Genomic DNA, 26057 nt, shown 5'->3' on the forward strand with positions numbered 1-26057 from the left:
AAGTAAAGGTACCAATACAGCAAAAAGGACTTGAAGATTTGAGGCTTGGAATCAATGACATCTCAAAACTTATCTTTTTAGAAAGGCCTTTATTTAATGATACCATGCTTTTATTTCCAACATGTCTTGTCTATTGTATTACTACTGTTGTTTTACTGTTTTATTCTTATTATTTTAAATTTTATACTAGGGGTATTTTATTCTGTTCTATTTTATTTTAATTGTCTGATTTTACTGATTAATTGTAGAACTTAAATGTTTTAACCATGTAAAGCACCTTATAACTTTGTTTTGAAAAGTGCCATAAAAGTCCTGCATGAAAAATCAAACAGTTTCATCCCTCTGACTGATACATTATTATATATGACATCATTAGATTATTAATAGTGAAGCATCAGTGTGTAAGCAGCATGTTACTGTTGTAGCTGCTGGAGGTGGAGCTAGTTTGAACTACTTTATATAGAGTTAGCTAGTTTAGTCCAGTGGTTCCTAACCTTGGTGTCGGGCCCCATCAAAGGGTCACCAGATAAAACAGGTTGTGAGATGATTAATGAGAGAGGAAAGAAGAAAAACAGTTATGATACACAAATCTATTTTCAGCTTTTGGACTTTTTCTCTAATCTTTGATTTTTGCTGAAATATTGGATCATTTGAACATTTATTAAAATGAAACCAGGTGAGAAGTTTAAAGGGAAAAATCACTCTTTGGTGGAGCTGTTAACAACTCATAGACATGTGAAATGTGACCCCGACTACACACTGCTTTTTGTAAGACATCAAAAGTCAAAAAGGTTGGAAAACACTGGTTTCATCCTATCCATTGTGTCAAATCTTCATCTGAAAAGTAGCTAAAGATGTCAGATAAATGTAGTGGAGTCGCAGTATAAAGTAGCAGAAAATGGAAATACTTAAGTAAAGTACAACTACCTCAAAACTTAAGCGCAGCACATGAGTAAATGTGCTTCGTTACTTTCCAGCTCTGAAGAGACAGGGCATACAGGCTCATAGCTCCGCCCGTGCAGGCCTTATCTTACAATAAAACACTCGCTCCTTGTTCTATCTTGCTCCCTATTGGTTAAATGTCGTGTCCACCGCTGTCTGTTGGCGCGGTTGTTGAACAGCCGCCTGGAGTCGAAAATAGCAGTAACACAAAGTAGAAACTCTTGTTTTAGAATATCAGTGGGTAAGTATATACCGCCGACCTGTGTAATGATTATTATCAGCTGTCGATACAAGACTTCAGCCGATGAAGAGTCTTGGATTGGTTGTAACGTTAGCTAGCTGTAACTTAGCTATGAATTCAAGACAGAAGATAGCGTTCAAGTTTTCATTTCAAGACAGCTTAACAGCCTTGACCGCCTTTATCATCTGTAAACTGCTTTTCACATCATGCAAACGAATGAGAAAGTTCTTTGATTAGCTAGATGGCGATTTGGTTCGTGGTGGTAAGTTTAAGTTCGTGTAGTAGGCTCAGACAGCTGAGGAGTGAATCAGGAAGTCGTCTGGATTTTTATTAGATTGATCTGCACAAAGAAGAATCCGATCTGAAAGCAGGATGTGTGCTTTGGTGTGAGACATAACAACACTTATCAGGTTTAGGCTTGTAGCTGATACAAGCCAGTCAAAACACACTTTGCGGTTTAGTTGAATTAGTAAGCAGGCGTTCATTTGATGACCATGTCTTCAGCTATTTTTGCTAATGTGTTGTTCTTAGAGCTGCAACGATTAGTAGATTAATCGATTAGTTGCCAACTATTGTGATAACTGAATAATCATTTTGAGTCCTTTTTTTAAGAAAAAAAAGTCCAAATTCTCTGATTCCAGCTTCTCAAATGTGAATATTTTCTGGTTTCTGTAGTCCTCTTAGATAATAAACTGATTTTTTTGGGATGTGGACAAACTAGACATTTGAGGACATCATCTTGAGATTTGGGAAACAGTAATTGACATTTTTCACCATTTTCTGACATTTTATGGACCAAACAACTAATCGATTAGTCAAAAGATTAATCAATAATGAGAATAATCGTCAGTTGCAGCCCTGATTGTTTCTAACTCATATTTCATCTTCCAGGAAGGTTTACGAGCATGGAGAACGTCAGGGCCCAGTTTCCATTTCCTTACCAGCCCTATAAAATCCAGGAGGAGTTTATGCAAGCCCTGTACGGCGCACTAGACCAGAGCAAAGTTGGCATCTTTGAAAGTCCAACTGGAACGGTGCGTTTGTGCATTAGAGAGAGAGATCACTGCAGAAGTTGTTAGATTTTACTGATGATTTTGTGTCTTTAAACATATATTTCCTGTAACCCAGGGCAAGTCTCTGAGTCTGATATGTGGAGCGCTGAGCTGGCTCACAGACTTTGAGGAGAGGAGAAGACAGGAGGCAGCTGCTCTGCTGCAGGAAAGAGAGACAGTCCTTTCTTCCTCTGTTGCCGAGTCCTCCGCCGCTGGCTCATCAGCAGAGCCTGACTGGATCACAGACTTTGTTCAAAAAAAGGCAGAACGTGATTTGGTGTCAAAGTTGAAGGTAAGTCTGGATGATTTGGATGTGATCTTGACATGGATGTCTGAAAAAACTGGCTTTACACATGTGTGGCTTTCATGTGTAGAACATTTAGTGAATGTTTTTGTGTGTTAGGAGAACGAACTGAAAAGAAAGAAGAGGGAGGAGCGATTAGAAATGATCAGAAACAACGTTCAACTAAAGTATGCAATGAAAAGAAAGGTAAGCCATGTGCACAGTACATATTCAAAGATCCTGTGCTCCAGGAGTTTACATTAGGATTATTTTACGCTTTCATTCACCGTGAGCACTCCGTATGAGTCTTCAAACAAGTGAATGAGATGATTTATATATATGTGTATGTGTGTGTGGAGAGCTATGAAGAGGATGAGGCATTCAAGTTGCTCCAGCTCAGCAAAGAAGAACAAACAGAGGCACCAGGAGATCAAGAGGACGAGGAGCTCATCATCGCAGAATATGAAAGCGATGACGAGTCAAAGTCCAGAAGCAGGTGAGGATCAACAGCGTCAAATGTAACTGTCACTGTAAAAAAAAATAAACAGACAATGACAGCGAGATGTGCGTTTGCTCACATGCTCAGATTCGGTGGAGCTGAGGAGGAAGACGATGATGATGAACTGGTTGAAGAACATGTTACAAAGGTGTGTGCATGAAAGAGACACATTTTCACAGTGTAGCTGTAAAAATGTGTGACCCAATGATTTGATATCATCATCACACATGACGCAGAGGTGAATCGGCATAATTTTGTATATATTTACAGATTTACTACTGCAGTCGCACTCACTCCCAACTGGCCCAGTTTGTCCATGAGGTTCAGAAGAGCCCCTTCAGCAAGGACATCAGTCTGGTCACACTGGGCTCACGGCAGGTATACGTACACACATACACCAAAACTATTGTACTAAAAATTTGAACACTTTAAATTTTAGTTTATCGTCTATGGTAGTGATAAATCCATCATGAATATAAAAAGCTCATAACATTTATGTAGTTCATACAAGGACTACATATGAATGAAGAAGTGTTTGTGTAATGGCCTTGTGGAAATGTCCTTTATCCCTCTCGATATTATTAGGCACCTTTTAGAAAATTAACAATTTCTTTCCAGTATGTCGGTGACTATCAATACCAGAGTGCTCGGTAACTTTCTGGCACTTTCATTGTAAGACAATCCTTCATTCTTGACATTAATTATAGCTTGAATTTTATCTGTCTTGAACTGACAACATGGATTTACCTCTATAAGAGCTGCTGAGTAAGCACTGCAATAAACTTTTAATATAAGTACATATTTATTGTCAAGCTTTCATATTCCACTGTAGTTTCCACCTTAATGAAGACAAGATAAACACAAATGTGGGGAATAAAACATGATATACTGGAGAAAAGATGTGCAATGTTTTGATGGAAAAGTTTTCAGAGTATAGCGAGACTCAAGTAGCACTTAAAGAGTCAGCCATATATGACCTATATATGATACAAGTGTGTAGAGAGTGCTAGCAACAGCTGCAAGACAAACTTGTAGTATGGTTTCATCTACAGGCTCCCAGAATGATCCAGAACATTCAGGTCTATTTCCAAGTAGAAGTCAAGTCACTCCAAAGGAAACAAATTCCAACATTTCTCAAGTCATTTACACATTTTCTTACTTTGATTTTCTAATGGTGTCATATTCAGTCAACATGCTAAAATGCAGGGTGTTCAATATCAGTATATTACATCTATATTTGTATATTTCAGACTTGGGGATGCACAGGAACTATTGTATTGACTCAGTAAAAGATTATTGTTATCCATGATCCGACACCGTTTGTCCAGTAAACTCAAAGTTGTGTATTTTGCAGAATCTTTGTGTCAATGAGGAGGTGCGTCGCCTGGGCAGCATTCAGCGCATTAACGACCGCTGCATGGAGATGCAGAAAAACAAACATGGTGAGAGCGCCTCACGCACCGCCAGAACTCCTGATCTTAAAAAAAAGAGAGATTAAGAGATTTGTATTTCTTTTAATATTTTATTTAACCTTTACTTACCATGAAAGCGTCATTGAGATTAAAAACCTCTTTTTGAAGAGTGTACTGGCCAAGATAGGCAGAAATAGCAATGAATTACACACAATAACTAACAATAACTGAATTAAACACAAATATATGAATAACATTTCTAATACAGTGATATAAAAGATTTAATTCTAACACCTTAATACCCAAGAGACCAGTTTATTCTTGCAACTCTGCCTGTTGTTCTATTTTGTAGAGAAGCAGCATCATGAGGAGGGTGTGAAGCGTAAGCGAGGTCCAGCAAAGGCTGTGTGTCCCTATTATAAGGCCTCAGCATTGCAGCAGATGAGGGATGAAGTTCTGGGGACCGTGCACGATATAGAGCAGCTCCTGAAGCTCGGCAGGGAAACGCATTCATGTCCTTACTACGCCACGCGCCTCGCTATTCCCCCTGCACAGGTAACACAGTAGTCTTTGTACTGTTCCTTCATCCCCGCGTCTCATAACTTTGTGATGTTCTGTGCTGGCGCTGCTTGATTTCGATTTTTCCTGAGGGGTAAAACAAACCCCTCGCTTACAATATTTTTATTCATTTATTCTCTTTTTTTTCCCAGGTAAATGTAAGTTTCAGTGTTAATCTGTATGATCTGTGTTTTTTGTGTTTGCGTAGTTGGTGGTGTTGCCCTATCAGATGGTGCTGCATGAAGCTACAAGAAGGGCAGCAGGGATTCAGCTGAAGGGACAGGTAGGTATTAGTTTTTGATCATTCATTTCTTTTCTTTTTTTAAATATTGTCAGTAAAACCTTTCATGGAAGTCTTAAAGAAACTGTTATGTGCTCAAAAATACAGTACTACTCTTTAGTAGTTTAAATTGTCTCACACGGGGGCATACAGCTGCAATACTACTACTACTTCTGATAAAAATGTAGCCATATAAACAATGTGATTATGCAGTACTTAAAACCATTTGGATACTCGATAATCAGCTTCGATATTTACAAATGGAATTGATTTGACAGCAGAATGTGTTTCTCACGATTTGTAAACAGGTGGTGATAATAGACGAAGCTCACAATCTAAGTGACACACTCTCCTGTATACACAGTGCAGAGCTCACTGGAGCACAGGTAAACACATTCGTGCACACCGTTTACAAGGCTGAGTTTTTAATTATGCATGTTCCCTGTGATGTGCTAAAACCTCAAATCTTGTGCAGCTTTGCCGCGCCCACTCTCAGCTCACCCAGTACGCTGACCGCTTCAGGTGAGTATGCACGGACTTGCACGTTGCAACTCATTCACAAATTAAATATCATCTAACCGCCATCACTCTTGATGTTTGTGTGTCTGTGACATCAGGGCCCGGCTGAAGGCGAAGAACCTGATGTACATAAAACAGATTCTGTTCGTGATTGAGGGGCTTGTCCGGGTGCTGGGGGGTGAGTGTATTTGAGCTAAAATTAGTTTTTGACTTTTGATTATTACCAGTCTGCGACATGGGTGGGGAGGAGGAACTGGTTGACAGTGCAGTCAGCCAATGTGACATTTCTAATTATGGTGTAAATGTTCTCCCTGCAGGTAAAGTGGGGCAGAATCCACAGAGCCAGACTACACCAGCAGGTCAGTCAACACACACATGAACACACACAAGATCTAAATTGAATAATAAAAAACTCATGAACCACTATATTTTTTCTTTTTCTTTCAGGAACAGAGATGCTCACCATTAACAACTTCCTCTTTAAGGCTCAAATCGACAACATCAACTTGTTTAAGGTAGCTGTCAGTGTTCTGAAGTTCTTTAAAAATCACATTTATGGCAACTACACACCATCACCAAACTACAAACTGTATTTCTTTCTGTCATTCTCACTTCAGTTACAGAAATACTTTGAGAAGAGCATGATCAGCAGAAAAGTAAGTGTTTAATTTGTCTACGAGTTGATTTCATATAAACACGTTCTGCTTCTGCGCTGTAGGATAAAATGTATACCACACGTGTCTTCTTGCAGCTGGGTGGTTTTGTGGAGAAGTACGCAGGTTCAGGTGTGAGTGTGCACACTCAGAGCAGCTCCAACAAGGAGAACCGACGCACGGAGGGCTTAAACCGCTACCTTCAAACACTACAGAACAACCAGAACCCTGCACCAGGTCAGAGGTCACACGTTTACGCCACCTACTGTACATATTAAAAAGCACATTTTGGAGGATGTGGCAGTGTGGTGGCAGCATGACATTGTTTATTGAAGGAAATTGGATCGTATTCTTTAAAGAGAAAAATCTCATAATGTTGAATTTCAGAAACAGCTACATTGTAAGATCTAGCGTTTAGTTTTTAGCATTTTAGAGTTGCATATATAGATGTGATTTTTCACTCTTCACCATGTCTCTGGCTTTCACATCCAGCTCTGACTCACACTGGCATTCATCAGAATTGAAGCACTGTAAATAATTTAGCGTGGCTCAGGTTTTAGTGATTTATCTGTTCTTTCTTCCCTCTTTTCTCTTTTGTGCAGTTTCTTCAGAGGACCAGCAGGGGTCTGCAGAGGCAGAGAAAGCGCTTTCTGCATCCCCAATGATGCAGGTGGAAGGCTTCTTCATGTCTCTCACCAACAGCAACGCTGATGGCAGAGTGGTGTTGCACAGACAAGGTAGCATTTTAAACAGACAACACAAATAAGAGACTGTGAAGAAAATTAAAGTGTTAAAGTATCATTTTGTTACATTTCTATGTGCAGGCACTTTATCAGAGAGCAGTGTCAAGTTCCTCCTGTTGAACCCGGCGGTCCACTTTGCCCAGGTGTTGAAGGAGTGCAGAGCAGTCATCATCGCTGGAGGAACCATGCAGCCTGTGAGTTATTTTAGATGCACAAAAAAAATAAACAAAGCTGTTGCCGTGGAAGTTTTACGGTTCTGAAAAAGATGTTGTATGTAGGTTTCAGACTTCAAACAAGAGCTACTGTTTTCTGCCGGAGTGGGAGAGGAGCGCATCACTGAGTTTTCCTGTGGTGAGTGGCCCATTTTTTACAACACCGCAGGACTTGTTTGGAGTTTTACTTTGGTGTTTTTATAATGCACTCTGTTAGTGATGTGGTTATCAATATTTCTGTTTGTTGGAGATTTTGATAAATGAATCCTTTACAAAAAAAACTGCAATAACAAGCAAGTTTTAGTGTGAGGACTAATTTTCTGTTGGGTTATGCACTGAGTTTGGCTAGAGATTTGAATCATGTCATGAACACACACCTGGTTCAGATGTTGGAGGTGACAGGTTATATCAGAACTGACTAATCTTGTTAACTAAACCCTGAATTAATTGTCCATCCACTGTATACAACCATTAAACCTTATATGTAAGATCATTGGAGAATTACACTAAAGGGTTCTGCCTAGCTTCACATTTTTGAAGTAGGAAGATCGTCATACATCACCTGAACAATCCTCAGACTCACAAGATCTGAGTAAAATTTGGGTATAACTCAAATTTGAATCATTTATAGGCACAGACAAGAAGGTTATGTTGCATACATGCCTAAAAATGTTTCAAATTTATGTATGTGCTGACAGAATAGTTTGGTGTATGGAATATATAATTTGATATACTATCTGTTTGCTTCATAACTTTGTCTGTAGGTCATGTAATCCCTCCTGAGAACATCCTTCCCATCGTCCTGTGCAGCGGTCCATCTGGTCAGGAGTTGGATTTTACTTTCCAAAACCGAGACTCTCCACGCATGGTAACAAACACACATATTCACACTGTTTTATTAACTTCTTGCTGTAATATTGTTGATTTTTTTTTTTTTTTTTTTTTTGCATATATTGGTTGCACAAGCATCTTTGCACATTTGTGCCTGTTTGTTGACAGATGGACGAGACGGGCCGCATTCTCTCCAACATTTGTAACGTGGTACCGGGCGGTGTTGTGTGCTTCTTCCCTTCTTATGAGTACTCGAGGCGTATCATTTCACATTGGGAGGCCAGCGGGACTCTGACTCGACTGGCTAACAAGAAGAAGGTGCATGAGCTACATGATTTCTTTTATAAATGAATTTTTAAAAAAAAGCAAAACCACCAGCATGATCCTTTTAACCTTTTCAACCTAGAAAGCCTTCTAAATCATGCCTTAACTCACCGGCAGTGTTTCGAAAATCATCTTGAGAAAAAAGAAAAACGTTCCTGACAGTCACTAAGCTATCACAATTGTCTCCTCAGATCTTCCAGGAGCCAAAGAGGGCCAACCAGGTAGAGCAGGTGCTGAGTGAGTTCTCCCGTTGTATCCAGGTAAAACTGTCACAGCTGACACATCAACCTTCATCACCGACATGGGTAGTCATCGCTTGTACGACTGAACAGTCATTGGTTGTCTCTTTGTATTTTGTCATTAGAGGTGTGCTCTGGACGGCGGCGGACTCACAGGAGCGTTGCTGTTCTCTGTGGTGGGAGGAAAGATGAGTGAGGGCATCAATTTCTCTGATGAGCTTGGCAGGTGTTTGCAATTCATGGGCATTCAGCAGCTATTTACTAGATTAAGTGTATTTAATGTACTGTATGACTAAATGTTCTATTCTGTGTATATTTTTTTGCATGTGATACAGGTGTGTGGTGATGGTGGGAATGCCATATCCCAACATCAAATCCCCAGAGCTGCAGGAAAAGATGACCTATCTGGACAAACACCTGGTCAGACTCTTTACTGCCCTTAAAGGATAAGGCTGGCTTATCTATATTTTTCTTATTGTCAACAAATCTCATGTGTAAAGCCAAACCAACAGTTCATTAATGCTACACCGTCGCACCGGGTGACATGTTCTTTCCTCACACAGAGTACAGTCACGTTAGTTTGTTTAGAAACAGCTCCAAATAGTAATAACAGTGATAACGGAATTGACATGTTTTTTTGGGGGGGGGGGGGGCAACAGAGCTCTACAGCACAGAGGAATAAGATTTATCAGGCCTTGGATACACACACACACACAATACTTATAAGCAAGATCACTTCATTGTTGGTTTGGCTCTGCGCGAGATTTGTTGATAATAAGAAAAATATAGAAAATCACCAGCTTCATCCTTCAAAGTCTTCACTGTATCCGCACACCTTGCAAAACAAGTACAAGGTCAGAACAGCAGTGACATGAAGGTCATCAGTTTTGTTTGTTTTTCAGCCTCATAGTGGAGGAAGGAGCCCTGGACAAGCACTAATAGAAAACCTCTGCATGAAGGCGGTCAATCAGTCCATAGGTAATAATGCGATATTCACGATAGATAAATAAGAAATAATTGACAAAAACTGCTTATTTCATAGGTAGTTAGATAATACGATCAGCAAAACCTGTTTCAGTGTCTATATGGGTATCTATTGTTTTAAGACAGACTTGAAAAATTGTGAACCTTTCCTACATTTGATTTCCTCTGCCCAAAGGAAGAGCTATCCGTCACCGTGGCGACTACTCCTCCATCGTGCTGTGCGACAGACGTTACTCTCGACCCGCTACGCTCTCTAAACTTCCAACGTGGATCAAAAATCGCACTAGCACACACCCAAGTTTCGGCCCCGCTTTCGCTGCCTTGCGGAAGGTGAGAAACGAGTAAATGTACGCACACATTCAATCCACAGTTTCATGATTCGAACTTTCATCTTATCCACGTCATGTATGTATATTCTCTTTCTTTCAGTTCTTCCTGGAGAAAAAGCAAAAGCAGGTGTAGCTTCACTCCCACTGGGCTCAACTGACACTTTCAAGTATTCAGCTTTGTGATTTAAAGAATGGAACAAGATCAATATTGGGAAGAACTCTGGGAAAACTGAGTGCAACGGCAGTCTCTGCTATTTCAGGAGCCCGAGAAACTGAATATGTTCTAATAAAAATACTGAAAGATAATTAAAGGGCCTCTGTAATAAGTTCCTCATCATAAGGTCGCCACAGTTCCTTTACACTGCTTTATGTTTACATTCTTCAACATTTTGCAGGCTGGAGTTCAGCGATCATCCAGGGAGGCAGTTTTTCTGTTTTCAGTGCTTCATACTTGCTTTATTTTACATTTCAACTCTAGGATCTAGTTTACGTGTTGTGTTCTGCTTTGGTCTGCTAACATCTCTGGTTTAGACAAGTTGAGATTATTCAGAGAATAATGAACACAAGTGTTTGACAGCACAATGAAGACAAAGGCCAGATGGACATGTATCACTGGGATGTCTTCAAATTCAGTCTGGAACATGTTGCAGGAGACACAGAAGAAGGTTTTTTATATTCAGCATGTTGAAATGAATTACTGAAGCAGCTCCTGCGCAGATATCAAGCACATCACTGGCGTCCATGTGACTGAAATATTAAATATTTAAAGCATTCAACATGAAGCGTTATGTAATGCAAAGATTGCTTTATTTAATAGAAAGATGTTAGTGAGATGGTTCCTTGATCTCAGTTAGTATTTGAATAAGATCCGCTAGTTTAATTTGATGAAAATATGTTTCATAATGAATATGCAATCAATAAATTGTTTCATCATTTCAGTTTCAGTGATGTTTTCTTCAACTGCTTTAGACAAACCACTGCATTTATTGGCATAATGAGGTCAATTATTGCCCGTTTTACACTAAGAGCTTCTGTCAGCAGGACTTATTACTTTTTTATAATGTTCATGTTGAGTCATTGGGAGGAAGAAATGTTAGTCCTTTTGTACACAAAATAATCCAATACTATCAAATGCTTCAATTATCAGTGCTTTTAAGTGTTCATCGTCCATCATGTTATGCTTCCCAGTCGTCGTCATCTGTTGTTGGCTGTGGGGCAGGAAGTGGTGGGATGACATCTGACATCCTGGCGAATGCTCCGCCGGTGCCACTGGGAGTTTCACCTGACTCTCCACCTGCTGGACCTTTACCAGAAATGCCTACAGAGAAGAAACGCATTATTTACTGAATGCACTTCAATGTTCTTTAATCTCATTTGACATGAGAGGGACTGCTCACCTTTCCTGCGCATGGCAAGCTTATTGAAGAGATCAGACATGAAGTCTCCACCGCTAGTTGCCGCTCCCACTGCTGAGAGGAAAAAACAAAAAAAAACAAGCAGTTACTAAATAATCACGCAATCAGTGTTTTTACATTTTTGCAAACTGGAGCAGTGAAATGATTTCAGTCATTCCCCCGTAGGTGGGCTTCAAAGTGGAGCACATAATTACAAGACTTTTCATCTAGTTAAGCAGCTCTCTTCAGAAATGAAATGCTGGGTCATGAGGGATATACAGTACTATCGGTTAAAAATACGACTGTAACCACGTCAACCTTTTAATGGGGTTCATAAGGTCAAAATGTCCCGGACTATCCTGGAACGGTGATGATAACCAGGAGAGATGCACACAAACGCTCACCCTGACATGCAGTGTGACATGTTGCATTAACGTATGGGTGAATGCTGACTAGGGACCGGTCACGCTCTGCTTTGATTGCATGACTTTCTCATCATTGTTACAGCTGCATCTTGTAGCATCTAAATAAAACATGAGCGGAATCACATCCCCCGCCTCAAACAATCTTGACACCTTGCTCTTGCTCCTTCTGTTTTTTCTTCTCCATCTTGCGCTCTTTGACGTTGCGTAACTTGGCTTTGCCGATGCCTCCGGCGTTGCGGATGGACTCTAGGAGACTGGCTCGGCCGTCTGATGGTTGAACCACCTCGCTGGGAGCGCCAGACACAGGGCCTGCATTCAGATGAAGCAATGTAAGGAGACAGGATCGGCAGTGTACTTTGAGTTTGAGCCCATTAATGTCAATTAGGTCAATCTAATTAAAATGAACAGGTTTTCTAAGGAGAACTTTTATACAATGTCTTGATCATATTCTTCCAAGACTGTAGGATTCTGAATTGCGTGCATGTGACGAACCTGAACTTGGCACTTTAGAGACTTCTGAGGGGCTTTCTGCAGGAGGAGGGGGTGGAGGAGGTGGAGGAGGGGGAGCTCCTGCAGGAGTGGCTGGAGCGATGGCGGGCTCAGGAGGAGGAGGAGGGGGAGGCGGCGGGGGAGGTGGAGCATTAGGTTGGATCTGAGATCCTGAAAGAAAGAAATGAAAAGTCTACATCAGCTAACCAACACATTACCAATCGCTAAAACAACCGCACAGTTAAAATCAGAGATAATGTGTGTGTGTGTGTGTGTATATGAACCTGGTACGTTGCTCTCCTCAGAGAAAGACGGCAGCTCAGGGATGTTGTGTGTTGGTCCAGATGGGGCGAAGCCAGGCCCCAGGTCTGCACTGTAGGACAAGTCATCTGCAATACCTGGCAGGTCCGGCAGGTAGGACGGCACATCGATCTCAGGCACTTGGCCCAGATCTGGCACGTAGAAATAACTTTCTGCTGTCTGTTAAAGAGTGGTATAAGAATGTGTCCTTACTAATTCTACATTTTAAAAAAAAACAGTGAATAGCGGCAATATTAACAACATCCACATTGATAAAATATCGTGGTTTGAAGAAGTTTCTACCTGTCTCTCCAGTTGCTCTCTCTTTGTAATGGACAACGGCGCATCAAATGGTTTCTCTTCTTTTTCCGTCTCTAGCGTCGTGTGTGTTTTTGTCACTGCTCCCGCCAGAGGATCAAGGAACACATACTTCTTATATCTGTAAAACACACAAAAGAAGATACAAAGATTTTCATTTAGTCTTCAGCGTTTATAGTTAGCATTTGTGTCTATTTGTGTGAGTGTGTGTGTTTGGACTCACAGGTTCTCAGTGGTATTAAAGAGCAACAAGGAACTGACAGAGGAGATGTTACGCGGCAGACTGCCCAGCCCCTCTTCTGTCTCATCTTCTGACTTCTTTTTATTGCTCACACACACTGGGAAATACATTAACTTCTCCTGAAAGGAAGACAGGCAGACATAGGAGTGAGAGGAAGATCTGTAAAATGTCAGCTTAATCCTGAATAACAGGAATCACAAATGCCACCAAAGTGCTCCTGCGCACAGAGGCGCGCGCACAAACACTGCAATACTGAATTAAATGGTTAGGGACATAGCTTCTAGGGGATATTGAATAATGCATTTCTGCACCAGAGAAAATTGCCAGAAGTGTTTTCATTTTTTTTTCTCCCTCTCTGACAAATATACACAAAACTACACACTTGCGAGACCGAGCACACACACATAACAGAAAATATGCCAGTTTCTGTAAAGTTTCTTAAGATGGTGAGAGAAAAACTGTGGTGTTCACTATAAATAATGCAGGAGCTTATGCTGAGCTGAGCACACACACACACACAAAAGTACTTCAGAAAAAAATAATACTATCACACATTTACAGTGTGCTCTCACTGTCCGGTGACAGATATACACACAGTACGTGTCATCACATCTACTGAATGTACAGTTTGTGATTAATTGAGCTGCATCTTGCGTCTTTGGACCGGACTGTGACTGTAAAAGGGAAAGCACATCATGGTTTAGATGCAGGATTAAAAACACTGCACTTTTCCAAATGTCTATGTTGTTTTCACCTCCTCATCTCTTAATCAAGCATCAAATTTGATTAAAAAAAAAACAACAACAAGCTAATCCAGTAAAAAGGTTGGCTGCTCTGCTCTGCACCCCTGCCAGATCTGTAGACCTGCAAAATAAACTGCCAGTTCTGATAAATATTCTGTATCAAAAACCCAGAATATTTTAGTACAAATGTCATGGTACTTATTACAGCATATGCTATGTAACATTTGATTAACTGGATGCCAACTGGTATTTGACGTAACGGAGACTGATGCGAATGAAAGCTCATTAGAGCTGGTTGACTGATAAGTGGTGTATAAACATGCATGCTACTTATCACGAGTGAACAGCTGTTCATCTAAGAAAGTGTTTAGTGGCAAAGCAACGAAACAACAACGCAGAGCAGGTACCAACAATAACACATGTTATGTGAGGCGTACCTCACAACAGACTTATGTTTTATTTAGTGCTAAAAATGTTTGTCGCTCTATGAGGTATATTGTACCCAAATTTGATTTCAAATACTTCAAATACTACTGCGATGTGCAAGTTTGCCTTCACATTCATAGAACAATATTTCTTTTATATTTAGACTGATCCAAACAATCCAATTATCATCACAACTAGCTCTTAGAAACAAGACAGCAACTTCAAAAAAAACTGTTTGATCCGGCTCTGATTCGCTGTTTGGAGTAAAGGTAACGTTTTGTTGAGAAAGACTGGCAGCAGGCTGAACAAAGTAGCCCAGATGTCCTTCCCTGCTACATCATCCCACTAGTTCCTGCAGGGTCCAGAGGTGATCTCAAGCCAGACCGGCTATGTAATACCTCCTCAGGGAAGAATCTGGCAACATCCTGGTCAGATGTTAAGAGTCACTTCAACTGGCCCCTTTTCAACATGACGGAGAAGCATTTCCACTTCCAGCTCCTTCTGGATATCTGAGCTCTTCATCCTTGTACCCAATGGTGAGCCCAGGCTCATTTAAGCTGCCTGTACTGGCTTTCACCACAACACCCCAGTGAACATGTGTATCACTGTGGATGCCACAGTGAAGGATGGCAGCAGTGAGAATGGGTTGACAGGTGGGGTGGTGGGTCTCATCTTTTAAAAACATGTACCCTGGCTCATATGCCAATTAATCACACCTCTATCTATCTATCTTATAACAATTACAGCACTATGACATGTGTCTCAAGCTTCAAGCCATTAGTTGTCAAACATTTTGTGGAACTATGGCTCCAAACAAGTCACGTTTCTTTCCATAGTTGCGTAATTGGAGGCAAGTCACACATATCAAAAAATCTATATCTTTGTGTCATGAGTGTTTTAATGTGTTTATCTCACCTGTAAGGCCTTCTCATCAAAGGGTCGAAGTTTGTTCTGTATCCTGTGTCGAGGGCGTGTATGTGAGGAGGGGTCTGTAGCTCCAGTGAAGATGGATGAGTAGTCCTGAAGTCGGTCTGGGGCCGGGTACTTGGCACTGGAGAAAACCTAGAAACACAGATAAAAGCTAATATAACTGACGGACACAAGGCTAATTTTTTTTTTTTTTTTTTTTTTTTTTTTTAAATAAAGTTTGTTATCTTTTTGCCCTGTTGTGTCTTTACTGTGTATCACAGCTGCAATATGTAAAACTGCCATCTAATGCGAAGGTGCTGTGTTACCTTGGTGGCCTTCTTACTGCCTTTGATCTTGTCGACGCGGGCCTGAGCAAGTTTGATCCGGTCAGTGACGGACTGCAGCTGGCGGCGGTTCTTCTCTACACTCTCAGACACCCTGGAAGAAACACACCAACATCAGTATGGACATACACACATCCACACGCACACAGAGGAAAATATGTCTGAGACCATATTTCACACTCCAATATAGAGGAGTGTGTAACTAATAATGGTTACAATAATACTTGTACAATTAATTTCATACTTGATTAATCTCTAATTTATTTTTCCCATTAATTATTGAGTAAAATGTCAAAAATAATGACAAATATTGAAGCTACTGGGAGTTGCCGCAGCCTAAAGTGATTACTTTTATGATCAAAAATCCTGAGAAATCTAAGCAAAATTATAATTTGTGAAGATGTAACCAGTAGATGTATTTATTTGCTTGTAAAATATAAATGTTACAACTGATTATCACCATTATATCTTGTTTATCTTGTTGGTTTATCAACCAACCTTTTAGCACTACGTCTGGACGCATGATGTTAATAATAAACCATCGTACATGCCAAATATGAAAAATAGCAAATCCTGAAGTCTGTCATTTGCATGCTAAGAGAAAAATCACACTCTCATATTAAACATAACTGCTTCAGAAGCTTTGATTTTCTTCATAGATACCACCTCTAGATGGTGTGTGTGCTGGGTTTACCTTCTGAAGATGTCCGTAGAGATGGTCTCCAAGTAGAGTAGTGCATCTGCTATTTGATTAACAGCCTCCTCTCTCCTCAGGTCTGGCTGGATGAGAGGCACTGAGTACACCTGGCCCTCCAGGCAGTGCTTCTGGGTCATCCTGGAAAGCAGCCACACAGAGCAAAGTTTACATCAAGATCAAGGCTGTGCAAAGACAAACTCTGATGTCTAGCATGGAAGTTAATTGTTGATACTAGAGCTGCAGCAAATGGAAAATGAGTCTGCCACTATTTTGATAATCAAATGATTGATTTAGTAATTTTTTAAAGAAGGTATATGATGCAGGATTTTCCTAAAAAAAACTGTATAGGCTCATACAAAAGTAATCCCTCTCAATCATCACTTATGACTCACTAGAAGTGTGTGGCAGTGTATTTATCTACAGGGACCCAGCCCTCTGCCTGTATTTTCTTATTATTTTTATGTGTTCGCGATGTTTCTGGGCGTCAACCTATGGGCAGTGGGTGTGTAGCGCCCAGCCAATAACAGCGTGCAAGGTGTGAGGTTGGGACTCGTAACGTAGCAACCAGTTTACATCGCTGTTTCTGTCAGCAGAGGCCTGTACTACGAAGCAGGATTTGGGGTTAGCGGGGTATGTAACCATGGTAACTTATGCTGAACAGCTAACCCGCTCTGGACCAGAGGGTTGTACTACGAAGCGAGATTAATAGGTTAGCCAGCTATCTTTGGGCTTAACTCAGGTTTTCCTGTATCACAAAGCTGGTTCACTTTTAACTAGGATATATCACCATGGCAACTTATGCTGAACAGCTAACCTGCTCTGGAGCAGAGGTCAGATCGCCTGTCAACACCCCGACTACTGACCAATCAGATCACTAGAAGAAAGAGTTATCATTGTTCCAGGCTTTTTATTTCCACTCTGGTTTTAAAACAGAGCTTCTAGCAAAAGGAGAGATCGTTTACGATACTAAACACATAATGATGATTTTAGCTGCATTTTAATTTTATAAAATAGTTTATTTTGTCCCCGGCTGACAGTGTGGATGATTTGATCACTGCAGCTCAGAATACCATGAGACAACTGTGTGATGATAACTGGAAATAAAAATGAGAGCTTGTCTTTTATTAGAAAAATAATCCACACACTGTTAATTGGCTCCCATCATTATAAATACAACATTTGGGTCAGATAAACCTCGTCATTAACTACTTTTCCACTCTTTGCTTCAGCAGCAGAAACAGTCTGACATTACTTTAAAAAAAAAAAAAGTGACATATTCAGAATGATTCCTTCGTCATCCAACTAAATAGCAAAAAATATTCACTCTATAGCTAAGTCATATATAATAATTCCTACATGTATTTTAAGCCTTAGCCTACTTTTACTATGTGGAAATTATTTCTAGTGTTTCTACATCTTCTTATTCTGTGGTATGATTACAGGCTGTCGTTTACATTTTACTTTGTTGAATATGACTTTTTGCTGTCCCTAAAACAGAAGTTATCCACGGGTACTTTGTATCACTGTTTCATCTCATATTGTATGAAGTACTTCATTCATTCATTCTGATGATGTCGCTCGTAATTAACAACCCTGCATCTTTTACATGAACACGCTCGTAGCTGGATAGAAAATCCCAATGAAGCCAGCTAACAAAAAGATATCTTGGGTTTGTTAAACTAGCTTCATAGTACAGGCCTCTGGACCGAGTAATGTTAATTTCGTTCCTTTGTTGGAATGACACTAAAAATCTTGAAATCCTTGAAATTTGAAGACGGCACCTTTAACTCTGGGAAATCATAGCAGGTTTTTTTTCCGAGTTTATACAGATTGAATCAATATGTGTGACAATTAATTTCAACTCAATCAATGAATCTAACTTCTATCTGTTTGCAGTGAAAGGAAAAATGAGACAGAAAGTGTGGCAATTTAAATTGTTTTCTCATTTCAGCCAACTCTTTCACAATGAAGCTCGTTGTTAAATCCAACACATCACTGTGACAACATCATATGCACCCAGTATGGTTAACTAAACCCTACTGCTTTACACCATGGATGTATTAATGCATCCGTGCTTTACACATACACCTCCACTTCTCACTTTTTGACCTCATCTGACTCTCACATGACAGTGCTGCAACACACCACCATATGATGATATTTTGTGGTTTTCAGTGTGTAAAATGTTAATCATTTTTTGCGGTGTTTGGTAATACCAACAGCTGACAGCTAAAAAAACTGCATCCAAAGTGTTAAATGGCAGAGAAATTAGCTTTATAATGTAAGTTAGTAAAAGGACGATCAAAGGAAAACCTGTTCATGCTAAAGAAGGACAGTCGCCGTAAGTCTTTTGGGCCATAACTGTTTAATGACAAGTAACACTGCGAAACCTACACCCTGTAAAAATAAACATCTTACCTGACCATGGATGTTGTTTTCCGGTTACTGGTTACAGAATAGATATAATAATAATAAGAAGAAGGAGTTAGACTAACAGCACTGGCAATTCAGCTAGCCACTTAATAAGCAAAACAACGGTCCCCCACTTCCGCATCCATGTGACACGTGACTATGACGAATCTAAAATGTTGCCTTCAAGTGCTTTCTGAACGGTCCGATTTAAAAGTACTTAACCGCTTGAATGACCTGAACTAATGGTCAACGTAAGAGGTATAAAACTTGGAAAACCCACTTTATCATTGTTTTTTTTAAAAAAGAAATTGTATTTCTTTTATCTCACTCTTCATGCATCATTTAAATGCAACTCCAATTGGTGTAAAATAGTTGACAAAACATTCTCCCAAGTGAAGATTATGTGATATCATCAAAAGCTCCAGAACAGCTACTGAATGGACCTTGAGGTGACACTGATTTGTCAACTGCTGTTTCCACGGCCAAGAATGAATTTTCAATCTAAATGTATTATTATTATCATCATACATGTATATTATTCTAAGGAAAAGAATATTCTGGCGACCTGTGGTAAACTATATCGGAAAATAGAATAGACGTGTGCTGGGAAAAAAATATCTTCAGATTTCGTGTGCAGTAAATCACACACTGGCTCAAATGTTGAACCTCTTTATACAGCCTATAGGGTGCGATCTTGCTCTGGAGTTTTCTCGTGCCTGTGCGTAATGACGCATTCGTCCTCCAGTGCCTCTCCTCCTCCCCTCCTCCCTCCCTCCCTCCTGTCACATCTGGATCTGGCTCCTCTCATCAGCACCACTCAGCGCAGTGAGAGAGAGAGAGAGAGAGAGAGAGAGAGAGAGAGAGAGAGAGAGAGAGAGAGAGAGAGAGAGAGCGGAGGGAAGGAAACGACCGGAGAAGCGGAGGCTGGCTCGGTCGGTGCAGCCTCATTCACAACCGAGCAAAAAAAGGAGAGGAGAGTGGAAGGACATCTCACCTTCTCATCCGCGCTCACGGATATTTTTGTATCCCAGTCCTCCATCCGTCATTCCAGCTTCTTTTCTTCTTCTTATCCTTCTCATCCCTCTTCTTGTCTTGGATATGATGAGCTCCAGCCTGCTGGAAAACCCGGTGCAGGCGATTCTGTACCTGCGGGAACTCACCACCATCGTCCAGAACCAGCAGAGTCTCATCCAGACCCAGCGCGCCCGGATAGAGGAGCTGGACCGGCGGGTGGACGACCTCATCGGCGAAAACAGGCACCTGCGGGACGTCAGGGTACAACAGCAGCATCCTTACCCTCACCACCACCACCATCATCATCACCCCGACCCCAGCTGCCTTCATCATCACCATCACCCTCAGGACCCTAGTGCGGGGTCTCTGCCAGACCATGCGCCTCCAACAGCACAGGTCGAGGCGGCTCCGGGGGTTCAGCCGTCGCCTCCACAACCTATGGACCCAGGAGACATGCAGCTGGTCCCGGCCGACCCGTCCGTGGTTACCCCGGTTGAAAGTGACCCAGAAAACGATGGAAGTTGCCCCAGCTGCCGCTCTTTGGTTCCGATGACCTCGACAACCCTTTGTCGATCCTTGGCCCTGACTAAGAAATCCGAGTGAGTAAATGTTATATGTGTGCGTCTGTCTTAATATAGTCCATTAGGGAATATACTGTATAGGCAAAAAGAAGGTTTCAAGGGTGTTTAATACATTTTTTAAAAATGGTATTGAGATTTCTGCAGTATCGACCCACAGCCAAATGCGTTTCTTATCTTGGTTATAGTTGTCTTTTCAAATTCTTCATAGTATTTGTGTGGCATTAGTCTAACACTGAATAATTATGAAACGTACACGCGCGCACGTGCGTGTCCTGCAGATTGAGAGGCGTTTAATTAATGAAGAAGGCGCTTGAAAATTTCTAATTTTCAGCTGTGTGTGTCTGCTCAGGACTGTGCCAGAAGAGGAAGAGGTGGATTATTTAAATGAGAAACTGGATCACGATCACTGGATCATTACATAACAAACAGCTGTAGGCCTGTGTGTGTGTGTGTGTGTGTGTGTGTGTGTGTGTGTGTGTGTGTGTGTGTGTGTGTGTGTGTGTGTGTGTGCTGGGAAAACACTCGGCGCAGCGGTCAATGTCAGCTCGAGACAGGAGCAGCTTCATGTGTGATGATGAGACACCGCGAGTCGCTGTCCATGGTGCTGCTGGGTTTCTCTATTAATTACTGCACGGGATCTGAGAATTCTCACGGGACCTCTCGGGCCTCTGATGTTGCTGTGTTAGATGAGACACACGTGCATATAGTCACACACACACACACACACACACACACACACACACACACACACACACATACCACCACCACCACCACCACGACCCCCTGCCTGGCACCGGAGCCTCACAGTACATCAGCACATCACCTAATGAGAGAAAACCCATCCTTCTCTCTTTTTCTCCTTCTGTGCGTGTGTGTGCGTGTGTGTGTGTGTGTGTGCGCGCGCGTGTGTGTTCTGTTCATAAGTTGTATCCCAGCAGGAGTCCTGATTGGTCTCTCTGGGACTCCACCCCCACTGAGAGGAGCAACACAGAACAGAGCAGGAGTTGAGAGGAGCAGAGGAGTGCAGAAGGGGATACAAAAAAAGAGGAGTTGTTGATATTAAATCTATAGCGAATATTTCACCTGTCACACTTTACACTTCCTGTGTTTGAGTTGTGTGTGTGTATCTGCCTGTTGCTCTCTTTTACGGCCTTGCCTTTAACCTGACTTGTGCTGTTATAAAGAGCTTAGCCCCCGGCAACTATTTGTTATTCTTTGACATGAACCAGAGTTACACCAGTTCTTAATTTCTATTCATTTTACAGAATAGAGGTTTGGTGAGGAGGAAATCACAATAAATTAAAATTGTTATTGTAAAAGCTGTACAGCATCCATCACATGATCAGGCAGAAATGTGGGGCTCCTGGTTTAAATCGGCCTTCCTGTCTCTGCGGTTGCTGATGTGTGTCCTTGAATGTAACCTTACATCCCCACTTTCTTATTGATTATAAGTCTCTCTGGATGAGGCCATGTGCTTAACACATCATTTCTACTTTTGCTCCCGGCAGGCCAAGCAGGTGAGGGGGAGGCGAAGCTTTCACTTGCATTTTTTGGAGGATTCACCTCCCTGTCATTGCCTGCTGCATCCTGTCTGCAGCTGACTGGGGATCAGATCTGCCCTGTGCTATTCCTGTTGTCAGTGACTTGTGTGTGCAAGCGTGTTTCTGTGCTACAAACGTGTGTGCTTTGGTGCATACTGTATGTCTGCATGCTGAATGTTTAAGTGTAGGCGCACGTGTTGGCAAGCGGCGCACACTTGCTTTCTTTCACACGTTTTTACTGTATGCATTAATCTAAATGTTTATCTAACCCTATAGAGTCCAATTTTCTTTGCCCTATATGGCATGCGTTGCGCAGGGTTGGCTCTGTGTGTGTTTATATGCTTTGCATTGTTGTCAGTGTTGCCACTGCACGTGGATGTGCCTATGGGGGAAGAGAAAGGATCCTCTCCTCCACTCATTCTCTGTCTCTTTCTCCAGCTGAGCCTCCTATCTGCCCCACTTAGCCCATGGAGCGAACAGTAATCAGCCATTCTCAGGAGAGAGAAAAGGCAGAGAGAGAGAGAGAGACAGAGAAAGAGAAAGATGCATGCTCAGTCGTTGTCTTTGATGGAGCCCTTGGAGGTGTCTAGAGGAAGGAGCTTGAGGCTGACATTGGAATGGACCAGAGAAAGAAAAAAAGAAAAAAAAAAAACAGGGAGGGAGGGGGGTTTCAGTGCACAGAGTGTGAGACAGGTACAGAGAGAGACCAAAACAGAGAGAAGGAAGGAGATGGAAAAAAGGGTGCATCTAAGGTAGCTGTCTCCTCCGTTTATCTGTCTTGCTGGCGGACAAACAGATAGGTTGGAAACCTGAGGGACAGAGTATGGCGTCCCGTGGCACAGTGGGAGGTGCACACAATGTACTGGCATCATTTTTGAGTCCACAGTACAAATGTAGCTGATTTTATTGCATGTTAACCCTCCTCCTTGTCCCCCCGCTTTCTTTTACACCATCTACTGGATACCGGCCGATGAAAAGCACTGCGTTTAAAGTACTCTTACAAAACAGGAAAGAGGAGAGGGACGGTGAGAGGGAGGACAGGGCACAGCAAGAGAGAACATGGGCCGACGGCAGGAGGCATGTACTCTTAAAATATTCACCTGTTCTCTTTGTAAGCGTTGTTGGATGCGGATGGCCATTATGTGTGTGCCTTGTACAGACAGATGGATAGACCTGCTGACTCTGTGTGTGTGCGTGTGTGTGTGTGTGTGTGTGTACTAAGGGACCCAAGCAGCCTGGCCTCTTCCTCACTGCATGAGGCTGTTTTATTTATTTATATTTATATTAGCCTGGCAAAATAATTCAGCTCTCATACTAATGGTGAACAGGAACTAGTTTTGCTGCTCCACAGTTTTTACATTTTGGCCTTAAGTTATGATCTCCTTCCTCTACCCCGTATTTGAACTTCTCTCGTTGCTCTTGTTTGCATTGCTCACCTAACCTTTTAGAGAGAAAAGAATCAATCTCCTTTTTTCTATCTTCATTTGTATTGCACAGATTTTTAACATATATTGTTGGCCTAATCTTTAAGGTGTTTTTTAAATCAATGATTGATGTGAGATTTGACTCAGATATTTGAGATTTGCTCCCTTTTTGGTTGGTTGTTACATCATGCGGCTTTAGTATGAAGATGTATAAAGATGAATCAGATGCCAAAAGGGCCATGACCAAAAGGTTATATCGCTGATAGACTCAGTGCTGACAGTGTGCAGTAATTAAATCGTTTCATTCACATGATTTAATTTTCCCGTGCATTACATAACACTTACTTCGCCTTGTGACCCTCCTACAAACTTACAACATAGTGAACTACTGCACACTTGCACAGCACAGATGTGTGTATGTCTTGAATTAGTTTTCACCTTGAGGAGGACGTGAGAAGCGTTAACTCTCAAAGAACATGGATGGATTCTTGAATAATTAACAGATTTGTTTAAACATTAAATAGTTTTAGTGACAAAATAGATTTATCTTATATATGAAAGCTTTGTTTATGGCTAGATTATAAGTCAAGGGACTACAAAAGTAAAATTAAAAAAGTAATTGACTTATTATGTGATGATTGTGAAGTAACCTGGAGGGGAAAAACATGAAACTCATTATTGTCACATTGTTTATTCTACATTCAGTCTATCAGTGTATCCTACTAAATTTAACATACTGTACGTTGATTAGCATGTTTGAAAAGAATCAGTTGGATGCATGAGAGATGAGTCTGACTGAATGATGGAAATTAGCTTGGCTAATTACAGGTGGTGTACTTAATTTTATTTTTTTTATCAGGTTTTCTGGTCCTGGTGTTTGAGATGCAGAGGAGAGCAGCACCATAAAGAAAATCACTGTTTTGAAAAATGAATATTGAGATTTAAGTGTTTTTGAGAGTTTTTAAAGCCCCTGGGAGTGGTTAACAGAGGGAATTACTGCAAAAAAAGTATTTCTGAATAAAATGTGATGGATTTTAAAAGTGCCGTCCTTCCATTAAGGCAGCATGGGTACTGCGCTTGGGACCTCATCTCAGGCTCTAAGAGGCTCACAAAGTTTTGACGCCAAGGTTGTAAACTACTGCAGAAGTGCTGCTAAACGGAGAACATATTATTCATGTGTGTATGTTTGCGTGTTAGTCTGTGTGTGGGGTGTCAGTGGTGAGGTAGGTGTTACAACAGATGGAGGAGTATTATTCATAGAAACCGGGTGTGAGGAGTGTTGATTGGAGGTATTAAAAAGAAGGAGAAAAAAAAACAGTGTCCCTTTAAGTCTGTAGAAGTTGCTGTGAAAATGAAGCTTTTTATAGCTCAGACTGTCACTCTGAGGCTTACAATGACTCTGACTGGCTGTCAGTGTGGGTCTGTGTCACTTGCAATATGCTGAGCCCAGGTCAGAAGACTTACTGTAGCGTAGCCAAGAAATTCACTGTTAACTGAATGCTTTGGGCTTATTGTGGAAGAGGATAATGTGACCTATGCCCGCCCCCACACCTCTGAAACAATGTATCTTTAAGATGTTATTTAAAGTCATGATCATGCTCATTTTTATGTCTGGTAGTGAGAGGTCATCCAGCATCCAGAAGGTCAGAAGGGTCGATCTATGCAACGGCTTACACATTATGTGTGTCAGTTATATAGTTTTGTGCTTTTCACTCTAAATTGCTCTAAATAAGTGTGCCAGCAAAATACTCAAAATATGAATGTAAATTTAAGATGTTTGAGAGAGAAATAAGAGAAGCGAACTTAAGACGAGGAAACAGAGCTGAAGTTACCATCTGTCCAGATTGGGTTTGGGAATTCTGCTAAATCACCACTGCTCTGATGGATTGAAAGGGGGCATAAACAAGCACATCCAGACACACACACATACACACACACACACACACACACAAACATATAAATACACTCACACATTGTAAGCGTTCTCAGCCTTGGATTGACCTACATAGGGTATTTACCCTGGGATCAGTGCCAAATCGTAAACAGAAACCATGCAAATAATCCAGAAGAGTCTAATGAGAGCCTCCTCAGGATCTTTTGGGATGTTGGACTAAGAATGAACTGAAGGAGGGAACAAAGCAAACAGCCAATAATTACTGAATGACACGTTGTTCTTCCAATTCTGTCCACCTCTAATGTCTCCTCTCCCCTTGCTCACCTCTCCTCCTCCTCTGTTGTCTGTCCTGCAGGAGCGAGACAGTGCTGCATCAGTTTTGCTGCCCCGCCCCTGAGCATCCTGAGGCTGACACCACCGGCTCATCCGGGTAAGACTGATTTAACCACCAATCACAGGCACTTTCATTTTCCTGTTTTTGCTCCTTGGTTTCTTGCAGTGTGCTCCTTCAACCATTGAAAAGTTTGTGTGACTGTAAATATGCAGACTATCTGTACATGTGTGTCATCTAACTGAGTCATGTCCACACCCAGGCTCTTTCATCAAGCTTGTTAGCGTGTACACAGTACTGTATGTGAGTGTCAATTAGTGTATTTATGTACATGTGGAGCCTGCGGTCACTGAAGTTACAGTGCGTCCGCTGCGTGTGAGAGTTAAATGCTTCATAACAAAGCTAGCTCTGACAGCCTCAAGGGTAACGTACGTATAAAAAGGCAAAAAGAGGAGGCGGTGGGGGGATGGGGG

At 41.4% G+C, this 26057-nt stretch overlaps 3 protein-coding genes across 6 annotated transcripts in view; 2 read left to right on the forward strand and 1 right to left on the reverse strand.

Moving 5' to 3' along the window:
- The first annotated feature begins 1072 nt into the window (after window positions 1–1072).
- ddx11 (DEAD/H (Asp-Glu-Ala-Asp/His) box helicase 11) lies at window positions 1073–11039 on the forward strand. Of its 2 annotated transcripts, none has more exons than XM_044357097.1 (28): window positions 1073–1183; window positions 2075–2217; window positions 2312–2527; window positions 2639–2725; window positions 2878–3014; window positions 3105–3165; window positions 3288–3395; window positions 4372–4459; window positions 4782–4984; window positions 5196–5270; window positions 5576–5653; window positions 5743–5789; window positions 5885–5964; window positions 6104–6145; window positions 6234–6301; window positions 6404–6442; window positions 6538–6676; window positions 7042–7176; window positions 7264–7376; window positions 7461–7533; window positions 8159–8262; window positions 8394–8543; window positions 8741–8809; window positions 8914–9014; window positions 9124–9208; window positions 9691–9766; window positions 9948–10102; window positions 10202–11039. In XM_044357097.1, exons 2-28 carry the CDS (start codon window positions 2089–2091, stop codon window positions 10232–10234), a joined length of 2691 nt encoding a protein of 896 aa, XP_044213032.1. In that variant the 5' UTR covers window positions 1073–1183; window positions 2075–2088; the 3' UTR covers window positions 10235–11039. The 2 variants fall into 2 exon arrangements, with proteins under 2 accessions (XP_044213032.1, XP_044213033.1); XM_044357098.1 differs by lacking the exon at window positions 1073–1183 and adding an exon at window positions 1425–1445.
- wash1 (WAS protein family homolog 1) lies at window positions 10885–18949 on the reverse strand. Its single transcript, XM_044357099.1, has 11 exons — window positions 18806–18949; window positions 16385–16525; window positions 15673–15784; window positions 15353–15499; window positions 13251–13387; window positions 13013–13148; window positions 12694–12889; window positions 12413–12580; window positions 12071–12229; window positions 11499–11570; window positions 10885–11419 (listed from the first exon to the last, which is right to left on the reverse strand). The coding sequence occupies exons 1-11, from the start codon at window positions 18811–18813 to the stop codon at window positions 11277–11279; spliced, it is 1419 nt and encodes a 472-aa protein (XP_044213034.1). The 5' UTR covers window positions 18814–18949; the 3' UTR covers window positions 10885–11276.
- Window positions 18950–19127: 178 nt separating this feature from the next.
- The window catches only part of iqsec3b (IQ motif and Sec7 domain ArfGEF 3b), a 32748-nt gene continuing 25818 nt past the window's right edge, over window positions 19128–26057 (forward strand). For all 3 annotated transcript variants that reach the window (XR_006404319.1, XM_044357832.1, XM_044357833.1), the window contains exons 1-2: window positions 19128–20412; window positions 25609–25683. Coding sequence is in view for 2 of the 3 variants with exons in the window: in XM_044357832.1 (XP_044213767.1) it covers window positions 19898–20412; window positions 25609–25683 (590 nt within the window). In the remaining variant the exon portion in view is untranslated. The remainder of the gene's footprint in view (window positions 20413–25608; window positions 25684–26057) is intronic.

Source organism: Thunnus albacares, chromosome 7 (genome assembly GCF_914725855.1).
Source record: "Thunnus albacares chromosome 7, fThuAlb1.1, whole genome shotgun sequence".
In the NCBI taxonomy this organism is placed as follows: domain Eukaryota; kingdom Metazoa; phylum Chordata; class Actinopteri; order Scombriformes; family Scombridae; genus Thunnus; species Thunnus albacares.